Source organism: Phyllopteryx taeniolatus, chromosome 19, assembly GCF_024500385.1.
Source record: "Phyllopteryx taeniolatus isolate TA_2022b chromosome 19, UOR_Ptae_1.2, whole genome shotgun sequence".
Classification (NCBI taxonomy): domain Eukaryota; kingdom Metazoa; phylum Chordata; class Actinopteri; order Syngnathiformes; family Syngnathidae; genus Phyllopteryx; species Phyllopteryx taeniolatus.
In genome coordinates, this window is record NC_084520.1 from 17,326,932 (window position 1) to 17,351,246 (window position 24,315).

The 24,315-nt window shown below is 45.1% G+C and overlaps 1 protein-coding gene across 2 annotated transcripts; it reads left to right on the forward strand.

The window, feature by feature from the left end:
* The first annotated feature begins 81 nt into the window (after positions 1 to 81).
* On the forward strand, positions 82 to 24,311 carry LOC133469200 (vinculin). 2 transcript variants are annotated; one of them, XM_061755976.1, is made up of 21 exons: positions 82 to 415; positions 10,764 to 10,834; positions 12,310 to 12,460; positions 12,538 to 12,646; positions 12,842 to 12,964; positions 13,042 to 13,202; positions 16,221 to 16,314; positions 16,386 to 16,533; positions 16,934 to 17,087; positions 17,185 to 17,360; positions 17,712 to 17,902; positions 18,858 to 19,057; positions 19,360 to 19,488; positions 19,779 to 19,928; positions 19,987 to 20,095; positions 21,006 to 21,308; positions 21,402 to 21,526; positions 21,808 to 21,993; positions 22,114 to 22,317; positions 22,461 to 22,565; positions 22,964 to 24,311. In XM_061755976.1, exons 1-21 carry the CDS (start codon positions 248 to 250, stop codon positions 23,108 to 23,110), a joined length of 3,204 nt encoding a protein of 1,067 aa, XP_061611960.1. In that variant the 5' UTR covers positions 82 to 247; the 3' UTR covers positions 23,111 to 24,311. The 2 variants fall into 2 exon arrangements, with proteins under 2 accessions (XP_061611960.1, XP_061611961.1); XM_061755977.1 differs by having other exon boundaries at positions 16,224 to 16,314.
* The last annotated feature ends 4 nt before the right edge of the window (positions 24,312 to 24,315 follow it).

Here is a 24,315-nt window from a genome sequence, read left to right on the forward strand (position 1 = left end):
AGCGTGGAAGGCTCACCCTCTCGCTTTGCAATTGGCCAGAGGGCGGGGCATCGTAACGTGACGTCGAGCTGGTTGAGTGAGTCAAGGGAGTTTGATGGTTCTTACGCCGAGTGTCCGAGCTTGCGGGGGCGGAAAAAAGTCACTCGAAAGCGGGCGTCTGACTGGGAGAAGCGGCCTTCTCCGGTGCTTGGAAGTTTGACTTTCCTCCCCCTTCCCCTTTGATTGTGTTTCAAACAAGTTCGTCGCCATGCCGGTGTTTCACACGAAGACGATAGAAAGTATCCTTGAGCCGGTGGCTCAGCAGATCTCCCATCTGGTGATCATGCATGAGGAGGGCGAGGTGGACGGCAAGGCGATCCCCGACTTGACGGCACCGGTGGCGGCCGTGCAGGCGGCGGTGAGCAACCTGGTCCGGGTGAGTTAACCACCGACTCCCGCTGTTTTTCTTCGACATTCCACGCGTGTGAGGGCTACCTGTAGCTCTCCCAGCAAACTTTTGGGGACCTCCCTAGTCTGCTTGTGTGCATGAAACGGCATCAAAGAGGTGGAACTGCAAAGGCTTTGACGCCCTTTTTTCCCTTGAGAATGTCCCCTGCTGCTACCGTAGCTTCATGTAGGCACAACTGGGCACCACGACTACATATAATGCACATTCAATATTCAAGGACCTCAAATACCATTAAACCAAAAAGTACCATTAGAATGAAGAAAATCAAAGACATGGGTTGTAGGAGTTGCTACACCCCCTAGAAGAACCATGAAGCCCCCCCCAAAAAAAAAAAAAAATATGAAAGATACTTGTACTTAAGATACTGCTTAACTCGGTCACGGTTTCTGACCAGAAAGTGGGGGGAAAAAATTAGCTTTTTGTGAAAAGAAACATTTCAAGAAAAACCCTGTCTTTTGTGAAACCTCAAACTATAAAACAATAAAAACAAGACTGATGAAGGGCTTTTGATGACAAAATAAATGTATTTACATATATACAACTAGAAAACGTGCCATGAGCGACGCACACCACCGCATGGCTCAAGCGTCAACGGCATTTTTGCGTGGCGTTCTCCATCCACTCCATAAACTGCGTCATCATTCCCATCGATCATGACACAGACGTTCTACTTCCTCCCGTAACATATACTTTGTTTATACCATACATATACGTACACTGTTCAAGTGTCAGGTACCTAAACTTGTCCAACTTCCAACGTGTTGCTATTTCTTTCCCTTATAATCAGTGTGACACGTCGAGATTCACCGCCAGATCTTTATCTTCAACTCAAAAGCTGTGCTGATCTCAAATCCAAAGCGATGCAAGGCTGCCATCTACAGGGATCTGTTAGTCATTACAGTGGTTTACAAACCTAAATTTCACAGACAAGCTGGGCGAGGCCCTCTTCTACGCCGAGCCATTGGAAACATTTGTTGATGGCAGTAAACGGTTGGATTGTAGTCGGCGAATGTAAACGTCCATGGCAGCGAATGAGTTAAAAGAAACAAGCCTACTATTACCAATGCCAATGCCAGCCATCTCTTGGGTTCCCCGTCTATGGATACACAGTGCAAAATTCCACCTCAAGAACTATACAACAAATTGTCTTATGAATGAGGATCTAAAAGAACATCATAAAAAAACCACATTCGCCAGCCTATTCCTCCTTTGCTTTTAGATAACGCAAATGACAATCACTTACATTATTCAGAACAGGTTCGTCTATTTTAATTTTCTGGGATATGCTTTATTTTTCCTGATACGAAACAAGCTTTAAAACATTTTTTTGTTAGCATTAATCTAAATCTCAATCAATATCTTGATTCACTGGAATTTGCGAAATAAGACAGACAAATAGCAAGGCTTCTTGTTACGGCTCTGATTCTGCAATTTTTTTGTTTTGTTTTTGTCTTGTGGGTTATTGATTGTGAAGTGGTTCACTGAGTGTTTGTAATATTTTGCCTCTATTACAAAGCCTGAATATGTACAGACAGAAAAATATTTTGTACCCTGATTATTGTAAAATTGCAAAAATGGAATAGGGCCTGGTATCGTGACCTGGGGCATCCCTGCACCAATTTTAACGGACTGTTTTTTTCTAAAATGTCATCTCCTGTCAGTCCCCCTCTGCCGCCCAGAAAAAGACACTTTGAGTTTGTTTCCATAAAAGTCAGCGGTTAGCATTAATTTCCCCGATCAACTGTGCTGTATGCTACTTAGACCTTTAAAAGAACACACACACACACACACACACACACACACAGTGGTTTTCCTCAAAGCCACATTAGGAAACTGTTGGCCATCTGAAACATAAACTAAAAAAGACACAAGAGGAAGTAAAAAGTGCATGGTCGATACTGTCAACTATATTACGGTAGTTCCTTTGTGTGGTCAATTTCTTTCTGGTGTTGAGTCTCTTGATATTTGAACAGTTTCTGTCTTCCAGATATTTGGCCTGAAATCTATTTGCTCTGTTGGTTTGACATAGATTTTTAGGGCAGCCAACTCCTTTTTTTGTTCCCTGACTCCCAACCCAAAAGTTGAGACATTGTGGTTTATAGGAATTCCTGTCTTTATGTCGAATTAGATGCATTTGAACTATTCCTGATATAAAGGTCAAATCCGATGAAGTTTAGTCGTTACTGGCGCTAAGCATTTTACAAAAATGCTCTTCCCGTGAGGAATTTCAGTCCCCAAATATTCTCAACTTCTGTTGTCACGTCGTGCCGGATTGAGTCGAATCACGTTGCCTCCAGAATTGTCACAGTCGAGGGTCGGCGGGGATGATGTTGTGACGTTACATTGTTTATTTCCTTCTTTAGACAGCACACCCGTTGAATCAGTGGCCAAAGTTGGGCCCGCCATAAAAATTGTCGTGAATAGAAACAAAAAAATGCGCAAATGATGAATCACAAATCGGCAGAGGGTTCATTGTCGTTTATTTGGGAATGTGACTCTCGTCACTGGGAAAAATGATTCAATCCACTTTTGTATAGTCCAAGATTATGGTTACCACATTTTTTTTTTTTGGGATAGATATTTGAGTCTATCACTGTTTCCAGTTGTCACGGCAACCCTATAACATTGACATTGTTATGATGTCACTTCTGTTCCAACGTAGTGATCCATCTTGTTGTGTGTTCATGACTCATACACAGTTCAGAGGAAAAATTTAACCCTGCGTGATCTCTCTCCCGACTGGCGATGACGTGAATGCTTCCAGAATTTCAGCGTTCCTAATGTCGTCCACCGCTCTTGATCGATCGTTACCTCGCAGCTGTCAAGTAGACCAGGAGTCCGTGATCCGCTCCTCCAAAAGAACAGGAAGCTGCCGTCTAATCTAATTGCATCGTTTGCCGACGTCCTCCGGGCGAGGCCGCGTCATTAGCCCGCTTGTCAGTGTTGCGTCGAAAACCACATGTTGTGCACACGCTTCCTGTGAGTGAATTTTCCTGGATGATCTCTTGCAACAGAGGCTCCAGAATGACCGAGGCAAATTTTAGATGCTGAATTTAAATATTTTGTTTACAAATTTGCCTCTGCTGTAACAATACGTGATCACGCAGCACAACGAGGCACACTCAGTTAGTACTGTACTTTTTTTTTTTTTGGGGTGATTGTTTTGTATTTATAGCCTCAGTGTTTTTCATGCCCAAATTTACCGTAGCTGTTTACTGCATTACAGTACAGTAGGTTAGTGATGGACTTGCATCCCTTTACGGCTTATGTAGAAATCCAGGCCAAAAAAAAAAGGTCATCAGGGAGGAGAAGTGAGAGATTTTAGATTGGTCTGGTCAATCTCCAGACTTTCGCCCTACAGAGTGGGGGTTCTCTAACTTTTTACACCAACTACGACCACAAAAAATACTAAGTCTTCCAAGTACCATCATCATGGCCAGCACTAAAACAGTGGCAGTAGATTAGTAGCTGTTATCAAAAACAAGGCAAATGTACATTTAATATTAATCTCAGCTGCTGTGACATTATGCAGCTTCGAGATTAATGCTGCGCTTAAATATAGAAAAAAAAAAAAAAAAAACGAATAATGATTCAGTTCAAATGTATTGCACAAAAGTAACATTTTTTATATATATTTGTTTAGATTAAATGCAAATGTTTGCTACTTTATTTAGATACAACTTTTCTTAGTAAATGTACTGTACTGGATTGGAATTGAGTTTAAAGCACCTGTAGCAATATGTATATTTTGAAAATTGAATTCAGTGATTTCTTTGTATACCACTAGTGGGAGCCGTATCACATTTTGCAAATCACTGCTAAAGAAGAAACTTGAAGGAGGTAACCCCCCCCCCCCCCTGCCCAAAAATCGTTCCAAGCAGCAAGACTCCAGCGTCACCAAACCGTTTCTGTTTTTGTTTCTTTTCAAGTCTCACCAAATTAGACAGAATTTGACCTATGCACTTCAAAATCTGCGTAAAACTTCAAATGAGCTAGTTGAGCAACAAATATCTGCATGTCTGGTGCTTTTTCTTTGGCTTTTTCCAAGCAAAGGCGCAGCCTTAACAAGTGGTGTAAAGAGAAGGAGAGTGTTAAACACAGGAAGTAGTGTGAGGTAAGCTTCCTCATGTTCAAAGCAGTGACACCCAGTCAGTCACCAGTCATTTTTTTAAATTTTTTTTTAATAAGAACAAAACAAACACAAAGCTTTTTGTTATCTTTGCAATGGTTAGCTTTTTTTTTTTTTAAAATATTTTTAATGAAAAACAGATTGACAGTAATTGTATTATTTCTGTAATCCAAACAAAATCAAATGTCCACCTACGTCCTGGACACAGACTGGAATTTATGGGAATGCACCAGGAATTTATCTTACTGAAGGTTGGCTCAGAATAGGACATTTTAATATAATAGAATCAAATATAATTTAGCATAATCCTGACTAAAACATGCAACAGCAGTACAGTGGTACTTTGTCTTACGATTTATGAGTTTTTTGAGTGAAGAGCCTTTTCTTGGCTGATTTTGTTTTTGAGTCAAAACTGAGCTTGAAATAATCTTGAGTGGAGTGAATGAAAAATGGCTCAATTAAGGTAGTGGAATGGATGTGGCATGTGGGCAAGGGAGAGCTATCTTATTTTGCATGGATGTCTGCATATGACAAATCCCAATGTTTAGATTTATGCTTGAATATGATGCTTTTCCACTAAAATACCCCTAATATCTATAAACTCCCATAGTTCCATTGGAAATTTCCATTTTGGAATCCTTCCCATGGAAATTTACCAGAAACTTTCCACCTTTGCACCCCAGTTGTACACCAGCGCAACATCCTCTCCATCTCCTTGAGCGCTTGTGGTCGTTTCAGGCCCGTTTCGGCAAGATTTAGGTGTTTTTTTTTTTTTCTTCCATTCCGATCGAAGCAGCGAACCAGACGCTAATGAGAGATGAATGGCGGGAATGTGAGGAATTCCCAGCAAGCAGCCGTGGGTCCCTGTTCACTCGGGAGGTTGGAGGTCAACCCCTTCAACGAGTAACTTAAAATAAAATTCCGATAAGACTAGCGGTCCATTAGCTCATTGTTCAGGCAAGACATTTTCAGACTGTATTGGCAGATTTGTATCATCAGACAGCATGCAAACTAGAAATGAACACAATATCACTTCCAAGATCAGGGCAAAATACCATAAGGCATACTTTTCTGTCTTTTTAAAAACGCAAACATAATGACATCGTTCCGCTTGCCAAGGGAGCTCATCTAAGATTCAAGACTTCAGCTGTGTTTCCTCTTCCTTCCTTTTTCAGAGCTCCGGCTTGGTTTGGTTTCTTCTGACTTCTGTGTCCTGAAGCTCCTCTTTCCAAAGTCTCAGAGAGAACTGTTAAAAAGTGAATTCAATTCTGCTGAAAAGTCGGATAAAGTCGGCACTTCGGGGCACAACGGCGTTTTTATTTCAAGTGCATGCTTCTCATGTTGTAACAACGCTTGTGAGCCGCATATAACCAAACCCGCAAGGCGGCCGCAATGTGCGCAGCCGTGCTCGGTTTTAGCGGTAAATGACACGGCAGCAACGGCGTGGCTAAAAAAAAAAAAAAAAAAAAAAAAAAGGAGCACTGCTATTGTGAAGGTACTTTTATCTGTGTAGCCATTCTTTTGAGTTCAGACGCCCACGTGAGCCGTGTTGCACTGTATCATTTTTATAGTTTCTTTTTATAGACTTTTGGATGAAGACAGGAATGCCTGGGACACGGGTTTCCTTTGAGTGTTCGCTTCCTGTTTGTGTTGTGCTGATCACAAGGCTACGCAGCTCAGCCTGGCCCAACCCGCCGCGGGCCAGATTAGCACAGGTCCCAAATAGTGGCGCTAAATTGCGCGTTCACTCGAGATTGTGTGCTCAAAATGCAGCAAGCGCATAAAAGCCATGTTTTTTTTCTCTCTCTCATTGAACTTGTCCATAGTGCATGGCAGTTTGAATTATCTCACCAGCTTGTGTAACATAGCGTTTCAAAAATTGGGATCGCATGCCAGAAAAGTGCTCTGGGGAGGCCAGCGCCAATTGTCAACGTGCGCTGAAATGACCCAAACGTAAGAAAATGCAGGCTTACTTTGCTCCTGAAACTTGGCAACTCATTTCAGAATTTCATTTGTGTAAGTGGTTGTGAGTGCGACCGCCAGTGGACAAAATTAGCCACAACAGTTACTTTTATCGAAAAATAGCCGTTGATGTGTTCTCTATACTCACGGGCCTGATTAGGACCCTGACGGGTCAGTTCTGTCCCGCGGGGAGTACTTATTCAGAAGCTCTGAAATTGGATCGCTGAAGAGATGATATGACGTGATAATTTTGTTTCTGACATTGGAAAAAAATGTCGACATGAGCGGAAAAGATCCGTTCTCCCCGTCGCCTCTCATTTTGCCAACGTCTCCTCCTCACCGCGATAACCACAGTGCGGTGCCGGTTTGCACCTGCCTTTCTGACGCGTATTTAAAGACGCACAATAAGCCACCGCTTGCATGCGCTATGAAGTTTGCACCCGTTTTTTTGCACGCTCAAACCATTCTTAAATCAAGCCCTTCCTTTGTGTCCTCCTTTGGACGGAAAATGTAGTACACAGTGTGCTTTGTTGAGGTTGTTTGAAGCACACAGTGGCAAACACTTCCTAGTCTTCCTTCAGTCTGGAACAGGAAGGACAAGTCTTGGGACACGCCTCTTAACTTTCAGTCTCGCCAGTTCACACCCTAGCATAAACTTGCCGGAGCAGTTGTGAGGAAGTCATGCTTGGGCGAGTTTGGTGTGGAAGAAGCCCCAGCAATCCTCTGAAGAACTGCCAAAGCGTCCCGCAGAACGTCTTCCCAGAAGTGGGGGGAAATGGTTCCAAGCTTTTTCAGTATCAAAAGAAAGAAATCCATTTCCACGATTTAAAGAAAAAAAGGAAAAAGAAAAATCGATTTAAACCGAAAATCGGAAGCCCTTAAACAAAAAACACAAAACATCTCTTTGTTATTTGTATGCCGCACAGTGTTGAAAGCGTCTTAAATGATGCAAGGTAATAATGGAAAAAAATCTGTTCCAAAGCTTGTTTTTGTTATCAGAAGAACTGAAGCAAATTCCAGAAGACAAAAACAACAAGAAAAATGGATTAAAATTGGAAATCCGAAGCACTTATTTTCACCTTGTGTGTTAAGAAAAACATAACAAAGTTTTTGGGGAATAATCATTGCCATTTACCTTTCTCGAGCAAAGGAGTTCAAAAACAATGAATACAATTGAATGATTCAAGATGCACGACCGGAGGAGGTTGCACACTCAGCATGTCCGTGGTCCTCAGTCCCATTGAGCGTCTGGAGTGGAAAGCTTGAGGCAACGGCGTGGATGGAGTGGCCGCTCTCTTTCGGAAACAGACGGGCTTTGTTGACGGCACATCACTCTGCCGGGGGAATGAAAGGCGGCTCAGACAGACACAGTGGGCCTCTCGCATGGCGGTGAGCTTGAGCACAATGCACCGTCAGTCCCCAGCGAGATGGTGGTAGTTGTAGGAGTAGTAGTAGTGGTTAGTAGTCGAGGTAGTGAGACTAGTAGATGTAGTAGTATTGCTGGTTGTGGTGGCAATAGTCCTCGTAGTGATAGTAGTAGAGATGGTAATCGATGTAGTAGTACTGGGAGTAGGAGGAGTGTGGCAAGCTGTTGAAGTACTTCTTCAAGATCCTTGATATCCATCTTAAGGTCAATGTACTGGTACTCTCTTTTTGCTGTTGTAGTGGCGGCATTGGTAGTAGTTGTTCTTTTAGTGATAGTATTTTGTGGTGATAGTCATATTGGTGGTGTGGTTAGTCGTGTTGGTAGTAGTAGTCATGCAGTAGTTGTAATAGTAGTGGAGGCTGAAGTATTAGTAGTCAAGGTAGTAGTTGTATTAGTAGTGTTTGTAGTGGGTGTGAGTGTAGTAGTTGCGGTGGTGGTACTCGTAGTCGTGATCATGGTAGATGTAGTACTCGTAGTGACGGTAGTCCAGCCCTCGTCAGCGTCCTTCCCTCGCCTCGACGAATCCTCATAGAAGCAGTCGGTGAGTTCAGTCGCTCTCTAATGGCCTTTGACCAACGAAGGCTCAGCGATGAAGGATGATGGCCGCGCCCCTCAAGGTCAGCGCCTTCGTCGTCTGTCGGGTGCCGTCAAACACCACAATGTATTCATGCGCTCCTGGAAGTGGTGACACTTCATTTATCTGCAGATTTTTAAGTATTTCTTTTCTTGCTTTGGGCAAGTGTGTTTTTTTTTTTTTCAGGCTAGTATGCTAGCTAGTAATATTCATGTGAAGGTGGTTTATTCGTGTTGAATAATTTAGCAAATACAGTAATACAGTCGTTTATGTAACATGGGTTCATGATTGTGGACGTGCTCGATGCGCGGTGTTGGTGCTTCGCTGGTTATTCTTTGTCTGTGTTATTACAGACCACAGTTAATAAATCAATCCAAGCGGAATACCAGCGTGTGTTCTTTACCGTGTATGGAACTGGTAGAACTCAAGAACAAGGTGAGTGCAATGCAGTGCATCGCCTTCTCTGCCCTGCAGCTGTGAACGTTGTGGAGGTACAGAGGGCTTTCCCTTGGTTGGGTCCCACTCCCCACAGCTGAGCCGGGGGGGGGGGGAGTCTTCCTGACTCGGCCGCCTGCATTTTTCTCGTCAATTTATCGCTGTGCCACGTATGAGTCTCTAATCGTTGGGGACAAATATGGAGTGACAGGAAGGCATGAAGCCTCTCCTCCATAAAACACGAGTAGTTGGCAGAGGATTGCTGGATGTCACAATGACATGCAAAGTTGAATTGCTGTTTTGGACTGATCTGAATGGTTGACTCACACTAGATGAAAAAGGCCCGGCTTGGGCCTTCACCCAAAGTCCAAAGTGGTCCAAGTAGTCCCAGAATGTCATGGTCAGATGAAGAGTCGAAATTAGTTTGTCCTTGAAGCTTAAATAAAGAGTTCCAAGCAGCACAAAGTGCTTGACAACAACAGTTGGGCCACTGTTCTATTTTCTATCAATCCATTTTCTTTAGCGTTTGGCCTCATTAGGCTCGCAGGTGAGCTGGAACTGGCTAACTTTGGGCAAGAGGCTGGGTTCACTCTACATTGGTCACCAACCAATCGCTAGTCATTAAACTTCCTCAAGTTTCTAGCTGTAGCAGTGTTTCCCAACTGCAATTGAAACAAGGCAAAGGCTGGTCAGTTGGTTACTTGACTGGACTTGAGTTCAGCTAATAAAAACTGCGGTGTTCCCTTAACAATCTGGTGCAAAGGCAAATTTAGGACACCCGCTAATATGTTATCACGCTTCTTACACTTGGACATTTTGTGTGTTTGGGTTGTCTGCGCATCTGGAGCGACTTAAGGGATTTTCTTCAAATTTGGCACTAACGCCCACTTGGAATCGGAAGATGAGCAGATTAGACTTTTGGCCGGTATACAAACCAGTTCTGGGCCGCATAGTGTTGGAAGCGTCTTAAAACAAATATTAGTTGAAGACCTTTGGAACAGTAGCAGTGGAGTAGTGTTACTTTCAGTGGCTGATCGGAAGTGTGAGCGTGCCCAAACGCTTCTTGTGTCACATCCTTCCTCCTCAGTTATGCTAAGTAGCCTTAGATATCTTTGCCCTTCCCTCGGAGGCTCTTTGACTGACACTCTAGGAAGAAAAGGAAATGAACAGAGTGAGGTTCCTTTGGTTGGCAAAGTTGGGACGGCCAAATGTCTGCACGTTTGCAACCGTGGTAGCTTGGTGGTTTCTATTTGGGATTTACCGAAATGAAAGGTATTTGACGTCCAGATTTTGAGAAAGACTTTGAATTTCTGAAACTTTTGTTACCTGGTGTTTTGTCTTGGTTGGAGGTTGTTCCCGCTTCCAATTATTATCTGTTATAAAAAATCCTAAGCAATTTTTAAGATACGAAAGACCCCACACAATGTGGTAAAAATAGATGCTTATATAGTGTGCGGCGTACTCGAGATGAGTCTCCTACCCCAAACCAGATGTCTGTCGCATTGGTACGATAGAGCATCCAGGCTGCAGACCACACACACAAGGATTTACGATCGTTAAAAAGTGAACAAGTTTAAAACGTACGATTGTTGACCCCTGACTGTTTTTCAAGAAGATTGCAGAGGGAAAGTCTCTCTTAACACGCCCCACGTTACAGGATAATCGCTATGGCTAATCCTTGAGAGACATCCGACAAGCGGGGCCTCTACATTGTTGAACACAACTTCTTGACCACATTTTTTTTACGTCTTTTTTTTTTTCTTTCCCTACCCATTATTGTGTCTTCCAGGTGGGGAAGGAGACTGTGCAAACCACAGATGACCAGATCATGAAAAGGGACATGCCGCCGGCGTTTATCAAGTAAGTCGTCTTTGTCGCTCGGATTGAAATGAGCCGGTTGTTGCCCATGCGAATTTCAGACTTGGCGTGTGAAGTGCCTCCTACTGGAGCATAAATAACGGTAGGCCCAAGTCTGCAGCTTTCTGCAGTGGTGCCGCAATTTAAGAGCTTTTCAAGGTACGAACCGTTGTTTGGTATGACGGTAAGCTGTAAGAAAACAAACTCATAAGAACGTTCATACATGAGCTGCCATGGCCACAAGTGACGCTGAATCACTCAATACGTGTTAGCCAGTTAATAGCCAGCCAACTAAACACTGTTCAACAGGCCATGCCAATCGAAGTCACAGATACTACAGTAGAACGTGAAAGAATTAATATTTCATTTCAATGGGGAAAATGTATTTAAAATACGAGTCACGGAACAAATTAAACTTGCATTTCGAGGTACCACTGGATCTTAAACATGGCTTTTTGTTTGTTTTGGGAAGATCATGTTAACCATTAAGCAGTGCTCAGCTGCTGCCCGTTGCATGTCACCGAGCGAGAACACAGCCGAGGGACCCCGATTATCCCTCCCACCCTCCTTCTCGCCACAAGGTCAGAGATGAAATGCGCAGGTTGTCCCGCCCGACACATTTGGCGCCTCCGAGTCACATCGTCGCCCTGTCGTCATCCATCAGCGCAAGTGTCGGAATGCGTCGCCGCCTGCTAAATATAGTGCCTGTAGGGGGCCCGATTAATGGCCGCTTGTTGCTGTGAAGGACATGTCGGCTCTCAATTTGCGTGCCTTAGCCCAGCGGTTCTCAAACTTTTTTTACGTCAAGTGCCACCTCAAAATAATACTTGGCTCAGAAAACCAAACTGTTAAGATTGAAAGAAAATGTTTTCTACTTTAAAGTTAAATACAATTGAATGTTTTGTCCTTAAGTGCTCTGTGTTTGGTTATACTATAAGTTAAAAAAGCAGGACGTCAGCAATGTTGATCAAACGGTGTTGATCTTTGGCTCCTTGCCTGGGTTTTTCATTCTTTTTTGTAGCTATGCTAACATGCAGGTGGCATACATGTCCTCCAGGAAGGATTGCAGTTTGACTATTCATCATGGAAGCCAGAGGGTTAACTTGGCTTTGAGCCAACTGGGTGGAAGTCGGCTTCCTGTGACCACACCCCCCCCCCCCCCCACCCCACCCCCACCCACGCCGCTTGCTGTCATGAGTGACATACTTATGCAGCACATTTGCACTAAGTCCAAAGAAAGCCATTGATCCTAGCACATTTCCTCTAATTACGAGCTGTAGGATAACAGTCTTACTTTTTAATGGATTGGCGCCAGGGCGCTTTGGGTGGCAGAAAGCAAGTGACTACCGCTCACTTCAGCCGAACCTCCCGACGTCTTTTCGACTGACACTTCACACAGTTACTAGTGGTGACATCTGCGTTTTTGCTACCCGAAGTGCGTGACGTCATCAAGTTGAATCCGTGTCCTTCTTCTGCAGAGTTGAGAATGCTTGCACTAAGCTGGTCAAGGCCGCCTCCATGCTGAAAGCCGACCCGTACTCTGTTCCCGCCCGGGACTACCTCATCGACGGCTCCCGGGGGATCCTCTCCGGAACGTCGGACCTGCTCCTCACCTTCGACGAGGCCGAGGTATCTCAATGCACCCGGCTACCACAATGGCCCAATAATTGGACGGTCTTAAAGGTCCTTTCGCACCTTTGATGCAGGTCCGCAAAATAATCCGGGTGTGCAAAGGGATCCTGGAGTACCTGACCGTGGCGGAGGTGGTGGAGTCCATGGCGGACCTGATCACGTACACAAAGAACCTAGGACCAGGTAAAGGTGGCAGAAGTACACACAGACCGTAGCTCACTACTGCAGCTCAGTCCAGATTGAAAAGATTCTGGCATCTAGCAGTTTCTGTTCAACAACTGACACGGTTGGGTAGTTTTCGCCCAACGGTGAAAATCATCAACGTGGTGCTTGTACCAGGTGGCTCGGCTCTGATCGTTTGCCCCTTCCATTTTCCAGGAATGACCAAAATGGCCAAGATGATCGACGAGCGGCAACAGGAGCTGACTCACCAGGAGCACCGGGTCATGCTCGTCAACTCCATGAACACGGTCAAAGAACTGCTGCCTATCCTCATCTCGGGTAACGACGCACCGGTGGACATCGGCGCAATCGTGCTTTGCGATTCCGCGCCGAGGTGTAATTCCGTCGCTCTCCAGGTATCAAAATCTTCGTGACCACCAAGACGTCGGGCAGCCAGGGCGTGGAGGAGGCCCTGAAGAACCGCAACTTCACCTTCGAGAAGATGAGCGCTGAGATCGTGGAGATCATCAGAGTGCTGCAGCTCACGTCTTGGGACGAGGACGCCTGGGCCAACAAGGTGCGTGCGCGCGCATCCATGAGTACACAAAGTTTTTAAACAGCTTAACCTGTTTTTGTTGTTGTTTCCCCCCCACCCCTCCACCCCCCCATCATTTCAGATTCGTGCAACTGTTTTGGCAGTATAGAGAAAGAAAAAAAAAGTTAAGCTGTATCTGTATGTGTCAGTTCAAGAATATTTTGGTATTATATATATTTCCCCTTTGAAATGAGTAGAAATGCCATTAATCCATTCCAGTTTACCAAGAATGTAAGTTGACCCCTTTTTTTTTTTTTTTTTTTTTTTTTTTTTGCTTTAATTCACTGGACATTGTGCTGCTGCTTCTGGTGTGTGTGTCTTGGTTGGCCACCCGGGGGCAGTATAATGCAAACATACCGATATACGCGGTGATGTCGCAACTCCTCAGTAAAATGCACTAATATATGAATCGTCGTTCACAGATTATAAAGTTAGCACATCGAAGACTCTTTCCATTATGTGTTAGCGTTAAGCTAGTGGACTTTAAGGCACAATTGTGTGTTTTTTTAAAAAATGCGTTTAATTTACTTTGCTAAAAAAAAAAAAAAACAACATCCGAACGACGGCTCGTATCTCGAAAAACTCAAGGCAACATTGTGCTCACTGAAACGAGAGCAATTTTCAGCATCGTATCGAATGCCGACAGATGAGCGAAAGACAAAAACATTCAGAGCACACTCGCGCAGAAGCTGCTGTCGGCCTCTGTTCACAGCCAGACTCTCACACGCAGACTCGCTGACATCACTCACCATCCCACCGGGCTCCGCCTCCTAAAGGCACATGCATGTACACAGACATAGCAATAGGTACAGTGTTTTCTAGACAGTTTATGCTTGCAATCTATTTTTTTAAATTTTTTTTGTATTCAAATGCATTTGCAGTGTGTTTAAAAAGTATGGTTGAATATATTTAAATGAGTTTAAAGCATGTGGGAGTGGTAAAACCATAAATATATATATATTTTTTCATATATGGTTTCTCCATATCGTGTGTTTTCACCTATTGTGGTGGGTCTCGAAAAATTCCCCCACAATAAACAGGGGCTCACTGTAGATGCTGCAGGGGGCACGTTTTATATGATCGTGTAATTGAATTTGCGCATGCTATGTATCTTTCTCCCATCACTTTCCAAACTGCTGGTTGTTAATTCACTTTTCTCTCCTTTTGTTCTTTGTTTTTTTTTTTCATCTCGGCATCGGTTTTCGGATCAATGTTTGTATTTATGTGGTTCTTCTTCCTTTTTTTTCTTTTGACTGTTCCTTTCTCCCTTTACCTCCCCCTTCTGTAGAAGGTAAGCGTCACCTCTCTCTCTGTCACTGGTTGTGCAGCAGCATGTCTCAGCCATGTTTGTGTGTTTATGAGTGTGTGTTTGTGTGTGTCTGCTTTTTGTGATGCCATCGTTTTCCAGCGTGCGGCTCGGATTACAGATGCTAATGAAGCGGTGTCGATTGAGGAATGGTTAACGATGAGAATTTGCCGTTTGCTGACCGTTGATTTTGCAGTCCTTCCGACCTTTACGTACACGTGTCAGACTTAAGTCGATAATTTTGGACTTGATGGTGTTACTTGAAGAGCTAAGTATTTGTTGAGGTGGTCAACCCCGGTGTGAAACGTTTGAGGATACAAGGTGCAAAGTGGTAAATGTGGAAACATAATGTATGTTGTGAACTTGTGATTGAGCAAGGTTGTATGACTTGATTTAGGACTTGCTTATTAACCCAACGGATGACTTGACTCAACTTGCTTAAAATGTAGTGCAGAGCCGACTCGATTTTTGCCACAGTAACTTTGGACTTGCAACTTGAAGTTTAAGACCCGAGACTTACTTAAGACTTGGACATAGGTGACTTACTCCCACTTCTGGTCTGTGGTAGATCCCTTTTAGTTCCATTCCTGTAGTCTCAGAAGCGGTGATTCTTTGTGGACCAGTCAAAGTGGGACGGTTCCTCTTGAAAGTTTAGAGACCACGTTGCGAACTGGCGGAGTCGTCCACCCTGTGTCCGGTTTGCGCTTTGTTTGGCCCGCCATCACCGTCGAATAGACTCTACCATCCACTGCCGAATACAAATGAATACTAGTCGTTTGGCTTCCATAACACGACACGCTCATTGTTGCCAACGCACACCGGCAGAGGCGGCATGCGTCGTACCTGGACTTTGCTTACCCGAATGAACCGTGTGGAGGTTTAACATGGGGACGTCTGAAAAGCTCAGAGCTCCAATTGATCTTTGGAAGTAGGAGTGTGTAGTTGAGAGAGCACATGTTAAACTCATCCCCACCGGAACTGCTACTGGCTGTAGTCTAGACCTTTTCACCGTGACGTCACGCATACTTCCGGGTGGCTCTTCTAGTCAACAAAACAAACGTTCCTTTGTCATTTGACCAAAGAGCGATGCAGAAAACGGGATAAAGGAAGTCAATTGCTTGGAAGGAAGACAGAACGGCGGCCGTAATTTACATTTCAACATGTACTGAAAGTTGATTCAAAAATTGACTTGGTGGTCGCTAACATGATCGTTGAGGGACTGGCTAATTGACTTTTTTGTGGCTTGGATTAATGGCACAAACATGCTGTTTGGACATTGAAATGAAGAGTTTGCTTGAGAGCTAGCGTTAGCTAGCAGGCTAACGATTATGCTTTGCCAAATTCCTCAAAGACAACCCGAGCAAAGATTTTAGACATAACCGTGAGAAAATGTCTGAGGTTGGGTTCCCAGTCTGTGGCTACTCCACCGCAATCTTCTCTGTTCAACTATTTCCGATTTCTGATGGCGCAAACACAACGAGCCATCATTTTCAGTTGAGATCAGCGGTAGCCGCACACTTTTGTGCCACCCGGAAGTACCGTAGCGCCTTTTATTGACAAAAAGTCTGAAAAGGTCTATTGAGATTAACACAAAAGCCTGGTGTTCAGTGCATTCGTGTCATGAACGTGGTCTCATGTGCGTATTGCTAACGTCTTTGTTTGAATGAGTGATTGTTTCTTTTTGTCTCCCCCTAAAGGACACAGAGGCCATGAAACGAGCTCTGGGACTCATCGACTCCAAGATGGCTCAGGCTAAGAACTGGCTGCGCGATCCCAACGCTCCACCAGGTTGCAAAGTCTAAAGAAGACCCGGGCCAGTGTTCCCGACTCGTCCGCTGACGCCGTTCTCGTGTCCGCAGGTGACGCGGGCGAGCAGGCCATTCGGCAGATCTTGGACGAAGCCGGGAAAGTGGGAGAATTGTGTGCGGGGCGGGAGCGCAGGGATATTCTGGCCACCGCTAAGACTCTGGGTCAGATGACGGACCAGGTGTCGGAGATGAGGGCCAGGTACCGACGCCGCAAACTTAGCTCATGCGTTTCCATTGGGCGCTACAGTTAGTTCGACTCACCACGGTACGGTTTGGTAAACCCTGTGGAGGTCTGAACTAAAATAAACTTTGTTTGCTCCGTCCTTTCTGATAATCCTCTATTGCGCAATCGTTGGACCTCAGGATTTATAGCGCCGCCCTTTGGCTAACTTGCCAAACATCCAGATCAAGCACAAACTAAAAAAGAAAGTAATCATAGGAAGTAAGGGGTGAAGTGGTATGGCAAAAATCTAAACTCTCACAGTTCGGTTCACATTGGGTGCAGTAATGGGGAAAATGCTAACTATCAAAGTTTGTCTACACAGGAAAACGTTTCAATGAAAATGAAAGTTCAAATGTATCCACGTGTTCCACCCCAGAGGTCAGGGCGCGTCCCCGGCCGCCGTGCAGAAGGCCCAGCACGTCTCCCAGGGTCTGGACGTCCTGACCGGCAAGGTGGAAAACGCTGCCCGCAAGCTAGAGGCCATGACCAACTCCAAGCAGGCCATCGCCAAGAGGATGGACGCCGCCCAGGCCAGTTGCCGTGCCTTTGCAACGAAACTATTTGGACGAAGAGGTCACCGTTTCACACTGGTTTTTTTGTTTGCTTTGTTTTTCCTGGCATCTGCAGAACTGGCTGGCCGACCCCAACGGCGCTCCGGAGGGGGAGGACAACATCAAGGCGCTCCTCATGGAGGCCAAGAAGATCGCAGACATGTGCGAGGACCCCAAAGAACGGGACGACATCCTGCGCTCCATCGCAGAGATCGCCAGCATGACCGCCAAGTTGTCGGATTTCAGGAGACAGTAAGAAGTTCGACTGGCCTCTTATGGCGGGATTGTTGTAACCTCAATAGTTTGTCTTCTTTCTTGGTAACTGCAGCATCACTAGTTGTCTTCGTTTTAGAGAGAGGGCAATATCAATAGTTTGTCTCCGTTGCGGTGGTCCAGACGAGAAGTGTTGAGGGAACGGGCGAGAGGGTCTTGGCAACAGTCAGCGAGTGATGGCTGGAGTCGGGAAATGTGTATAAGGTGGCAGAGGCAGAAGACTGACTTGTTGCTCGATTTGATGTGGAATAACGACGACATCTTGGAGTGCGGAATATGTCGAGTGTGTAGTTTGTTTATCGTTAATCCAGATTGTGATCTGTCCCGCAGGGGAAAAGGCGACACCCCCGAAGCCAGAGCCTTCTCCAAACAGATCGCCACAGCCCTGCAGAATCTGCAGTCCAAGACCAACAAGGCCGTGGCCAACAGCAGGCCCGCCAAGGCCGACGTCCACTTGGAAGGGAAGATCGAGCAGGCCCAGCGTTGGATCGACAACCCCGCCATCGACGACAACGGCGTGGGTCCGTGCCCTCTTCTTTCTCCCCCCCCCCCCCCCCCCCCCCCCCCCCCCCCCCATCTCCATTCTAACTCCTCAAATAGAGCGAACACCCTTTATTCGTGGGGAACTTTGTCATTAGAAGAGCCCAGTAAATATCTGAAAATGTGGGAGCCTGCTCTTCAACTCATTAGTTAGCTAACGCTAACTTGATATGATCAAAGTTCAAGGTTGCTGGCTTTCAGGCGTACGCACTCAAGCCGCACGTAAACATGCTTTGAAATGCACAGTCAGCAATTGAGGAAACCAAGTAGTGATGGTTTTCAAATTTCACTTCATTTTCGTTGCACCTTTTTTTTTTAGCCAGGAAAATGTCATTGAGGTTAAAAGGCTCTTTTACAAGGGTCATATGATTTTTAAATTAACGTTAAAAACTGTGAACTCGCACTATTTGCGGGAGATATGTGAATAGCGAAAATCTGCAAATAATTGACGCTCTCCCCCTTAAAAGGGGCTTGTAATTACGTATAAATGCCACAAGATGGCTGCAAAGCAGTTAAACTGGAGAAGATCGTAAGGTATCCGCGTCATGCACCTAGCGTGCACACAAACTTGAGCCTGTTTTACATAAACAATTGTATTCAGTAGTTAAAATATTCAACTCAAACCAACAACCACCTGCACCTGAGGCTCATCAAGAGTATTAGCTTGCAAACTAGCCTAAAAACACGCTAGCAAAAACTGATGCGACATCACAAACAAATATGTGCTATCACTTTACTCAAATGGTGTTAAGTCATTAAACTCACCTTTTGGCATTTATGCACAAGAAGAAATGTTAACCCTAACAGTAACCCTAATTGCATTGACCTGATCTTAAAAACTTGAATGGATGGGATTTTCAGTTGCCCCAAAAATCCACCAATATGTGAATCGGTGAATGCCAGACTGCACTGTGATCGCTATCCCTGCGCCCTCAGGTCAGGCGGCCATCCGCGGGCTGGTAGCGGAGGGCCGCAGGCTGGCCAACGCCCTGCCGGGCCCCTACAGGCAGGAGCTGCTGGGGAAATGCGAGCAGGTGGAGCAGCTCATGGCCCAGTTGGCCGACCTGGCGGCCCGCGGCGAGGGCGACTCCCCTCAGGCGCGCGCCATCGCTCACCAGCTCCAGGAGGCCCTGAAGGTAAGACTACTCAGAAGAACCCATAGAATACTGTTAACGGTCAGCTCCATTGGCCAATAAGAAGTCATTGACTGTCAAAAAACCCCCTCCGCTGGCCATCTACGGAATTACAAGCCAATTTTGGGGGGGATCCTAACGTTTTAGGTGCCCACACTTCCAAAAAATGTATTCCACAAAAATACACTAAGTCCAAAATGATTTGGAAATGTGAAAACAAAAGCGCAAAACAAACTACTTGGAGCATTTGATGTTGTGGCCCCAGGGTTGCCGAGTCACGGTAACATCTGCATGTCCCTTCCCAGGACCTGAAAGGGAAAATGCAAGCGGCGATGACTCAGGAGGTTTCCGACATCTTCAGCGACACCACCACGCCCATCAAGCTACTGGCAGTGGCCGCCACCGCACCGCTGGACGCGCCCAACAGGGATGAGGTCAGCGTTCGCTAGGGTGGCGCACAGACTGTACTTCCGGCTGGCAAAAACTCAAGCATTCGCATAGTAAACAAATGTCATCTCACCTAGCCAGAGCGATTGAGAAAGTAGGCGAAATGGCTCGGTTGATGATTTTAGCCTTCTTCTCTACCGCCGTAGTTTGGAGTGTGTAAAGATGATTGCTTTCGCCGCCCGGAAGTACCCTGCCGCCTATTGTTTACAAACCTTGTGAATTCATGGCATGTCGCTTTTCCCGGTTGTGGGGAATTGTCGCATTGGATGACGTGCAGGTTTTCGACGAGCGGGCCGCCAACTTCGAGAACCACGCCAACAGACTGGGCGCCACGGCGGAGAAGGCGGCCGCCGTGGGCACGGCCAACAAGAGCACGGTGGAGGGCATCCAGGCGGCCGTCAAGTCCACCAGGGATTTAACGCCGCAGGTACGACCTCGGGAGCTTTTTCCACATTTCCGAATTCACCGCTGGACTCTCCTTCCAGGTGGTTTCCGCTGCCAGAATCCTGCTGAGAAACCCCGGCAACCAGGCTGCGTACGAACATTTCGAGACCATGAAGAATCAGTGGATCGACAACGTGGAGAAAATGACAGGCACTCCAATATTAACACAAATATATGCCAGCAAAAATATTTACTACTGTCATGCAAAAATACATAAATATTGTAAAAGTAGAAGAAAATAATACAAAATATTAGCTGGAGAATAGAAAACACCAAAATACAGCATTACAAAAAAAAAATATGTTTTGGGGAAAAACATTATATGAAATATATTAGATGAAAAATACATATTGAGAAAAAAATAGTAATAGTAAAGATTACTAATTATGAGACAGCAAGTACGAAAGCATTAGACAAATTGCAAAATTATTCGGAAGAAATACAAATATATAAGAAAATCCCCAAATATTACAATGAAGTACAAAAGTGTCATGAACAAATACAGAAGTATAAGACAAAAAGTATTGCATAAAAAAATGCATATTAAATAAAATGCCTAAATCATAGAAAATAATACAAATAACTAGAGCACAAGTATGTAAAGGAAAATTCACAAATATGACTAAAAATAATGTCACAAACATTAATACAAAGAACAATTGTGAGAGTAAAAATATTTTGGAAAGATTACGCAAAAATATCAATTAAAATGTTAAAAAAGAATTCAAATTATAAGACAAAAAAATTAAAAGAAAAGAAAAATACAAAAATATTTAAAAAAAAAAAACATTTTGAGGGAAAAAGAATGCTAAAATTATAGGGAAAACCCCACACATTAGGGAAAATATCATTATTAAAAAAAAGTCCCAAAAAGGTAAATGGATGAAAAAGTCAAATGTTGGCCGATAAAACGCAAAAGTAGCCATCAAAATATTACAAAATCATTAGAATGAATAAACAGAAATGCAAAAAATGACCAAATATGAAGCGATTGAGAGCAGGGAAAGCCAACTTTGGGTTTGAACGCAGCCTAAGCTTGCTAAGCTTGGCGTGTGTTTAGGTCTGGTGGACGAGGCCATCGACACCAAGTCCCTCCTGGACGCGTCGGAGGAAGCCATCAAGAAGGACTTGGACAAATGCCGCGTGGCCATGGACAAGCAGCAGCCGCAGATGCTGGTCGCCGGCGCGACCAGCATCGCCCGCCGGGCCAACCGCATCCTCCTGGTGGCCAAGCGCGAGGTGGAGAACTCGGAGGACCCCAAATTCCGCGAGGCGGTCAAGGAGGCGTCCGAGCAGCTCAGTCAGACCATCTCGCCCATGGTCATGGACGCCAAAGCGGTGGCCGGGAACATCCAGGATCCCAGTACGTCACGCTTCGTCCAACTCGCACACGTCGGAGCAACCTTCTGATCTTTAGAAGGAAAAAAAAGAATAACATCAAAAATTCTGCTTCCAGATCTGAGGAAGGGCTTTATGGACTCGGGTTATAAGATTCTCGATGCGGTCGCAAAGGTCAGGGAAGCGTTCCAACCTCAGGAACCCGACTTCCCACCGCCGCCTCCTGATTTGGAACAACTTAACGTGAGTGTGGCCATGAAAACAAAAGCACATTTGACAGTTCCGATCAATTTTGGAAAAAACTATGATGTCGTTCAAAACATGTCCTTTCAGTCCTCCCACTTTGTGGCTTTTGCTTCCCAGCATTAATTTGCTATTAAGTAATAGAAATACTGTAGGTGCTAGCACTTGGAATTAATATTTGCAACAATATTTGTGGCTTGGAAGCCTAAATTAAAATCAAATGCAGCGGAATTCATGGATAAAATGGATTAATGGCCCAGGAATATTTGTGTCGCCCGCAGCTTAACGAGGAGCCGGCTCCGCCCAAGCCTCCTCTTCCCGAAGGCGAGGTGCCTCCGCCCAGGCCTCCGCCGCCCGAGGAGAAGGACGAGGAGTTCCCCGAGCAGAAGGCCGGAGACATGGTCAACGAGCCCATGATGGTGGCCGCCAGGCAGCTCCACGACGAGGCCCGCAAGTGGTCCAGCAAGGTACGCGCCAGCCGTTGTCTTGGCTGAAACAACTTCCAAATGTGGCTCACTGAAATAAAACATTTTAGACCCGCATTTCAACGCCAACCCTCACGTTGTGCTGTCGTCCTGGCGCCGTAGGGTAACGACATCATCGGCGCGGCCAAGCGGATGGCGCTGCTCATGGCGGAGATGTCGCGACTGGTGCGCGGCAGCAGCGGGAACAAGCGCGCCCTCATCCAGTGCGCCAAAGACATCGCCAAGGCTTCCGACGAAGTCACGCGGCTGGCCAAGGAGGTGGCCAAGCAGTGCACCGACAAGCGCATCCGGACCAACCTGCTCCAGGTCCGATCCCGCCGCTTTCCTCAAAAGGCCACAAACGACGTTGCGCTTTCCTAAATAGAAGGGAAACTGTCAACATTGCACAAACAACTCATTGACGTGGTACTGCTGTAATTGGTCGAACTCGCTTTCTTACCTGACTGCAGGTGTGCGAACGCATTCCCACCATCAGCACACAGCTTAAGATCCTGTCCACGGTCAAGGCCACCATGTTGGGTCGGACCAACATCAGCGAAGAGGAGTCGGAACAGGTGACTTGTTTTTTTTAAGATTCTGTCCTGTGACTAGCCAAGCCGATGCTGGCCTAGCCTACTTTGTGTAGCACCGTGTGTTACTACTCTATTTAATATTGTTCACACTTCAATATTATTAGTAATGTGCTCTGATGACTATTGGAACAGTAAATTCCCCTTGTAGATTAATTATCTGATCATTTTATAACGTTGTATTTTAACGTATCGTATCTAAACAGATCCTGTCTTAACACGTTGTATCGCAACATATCCTACCTTAATCTATCGTTTTGTATGATAGCGTAACACATCTTAACATATCGTCTCCTAACGCATCGTATCTTAACGCATCGTATCTTAAGTTATCGTATCTCAACGTATCGTATCTTATCACATCTTCTAACGCCTCGCACCAGGCTACCGAGATGCTGGTCCACAACGCTCAGAACCTGATGCAGTCCGTAAAGGAGACGGTGCGGGAGGCCGAGGCGGCTTCCATCAAAATCCGCACGGACGCTGGCTTCACCCTGCACTGGGTCCGCAAGACCCCTTGGTATCAGTAAGGACCGAAGGATCCAGGACCCCAACTGGCGGCGCTGTCCGCGTGGACACTGAATGGGCAGAAAAAGCCTCACCGGGGCTTCCATTCTGACTGTGAACGTCTGTACAAAAGTGTTGACATATCCCGGGAATATATCTATTTGGATTAGAAATTGCAGTTCTTATAGCGTAGATTTCTTGCTTGACATATTGACATCGTCATCCTGGTTACCGCGTCTCACCCCTGCAAGACTGTATACGGTGAACCACGCGCATATTTGTGAATTTGAAGATTTTGAAGTAGCGCTTTGCTGTCATCTTGTGGCATCGCGGTGCAAGGGAACTATGTTGAAGTGAGTTGATAGCTTCATATAGACAAAAGTTGTGCTTTGCTGCCATTTAGTAGCATCTTTAGGCAATCATAAACCTTTTTAAGGGGGAGGGGGGGGGGGGGGGTCAATTACTCCCATATTTTTGCCTACACACATTTTATTTGTTTCCTCCAATGTTTAATGAGCCTCGGCACATACTGTATTTCACCTTAGAAAAATCACATGGCACACCACCAAACAAAAATTGCTTACAGTGCATTTACTGTAAAACTGACACAAAATAGAAAAGAAATTGAAATAAATGTCTATTTAAACTTCAGTGTTCTCCCAACCCACATAGAAACTAAAGTCTGCTAGCTTAATGCTAACATATAATGGAAAAACGCCATAAGGGAAATCAGCATTGATTTTTTTATTTTTTTTTTTCAGACCAAGTAGGTGAAATTGGATCATTGTCACAGTGGTGCGGAATCTGATTTACACGACTCTTCGCTGTATAAACACAAGCATACAAGAGAGAAACTTTTTTTGGGGGGGGTGTGGTTTATTTTCCTTTCTAGCAAATTTCCTCTGCTAAAGAATGTTCTTCAGATGCTTTTGTTGCGTAGAGATTAAAATGCTGACGCTATGGAATTTGCAAAAACAATCCCGACCACCAATGTGCCTTTGGAGCAGACTTTGCAATTGACAAATTTTTAGAATGGTTAGTATCATTTGCACACACACACACAAAATGTAAAGCCACACTTGCCTCGCTATGCAAATACCGTACTGCGGTGGGTTTATTAACAGTGTCTCCGAATCATGTTAAGTGTACTCAAGTGGCGAAAATTGGGCCACGATATTGTTCACAATTTTTTTTTTTTGTAATAAAGCATTTTATAGCACGTAAGAGT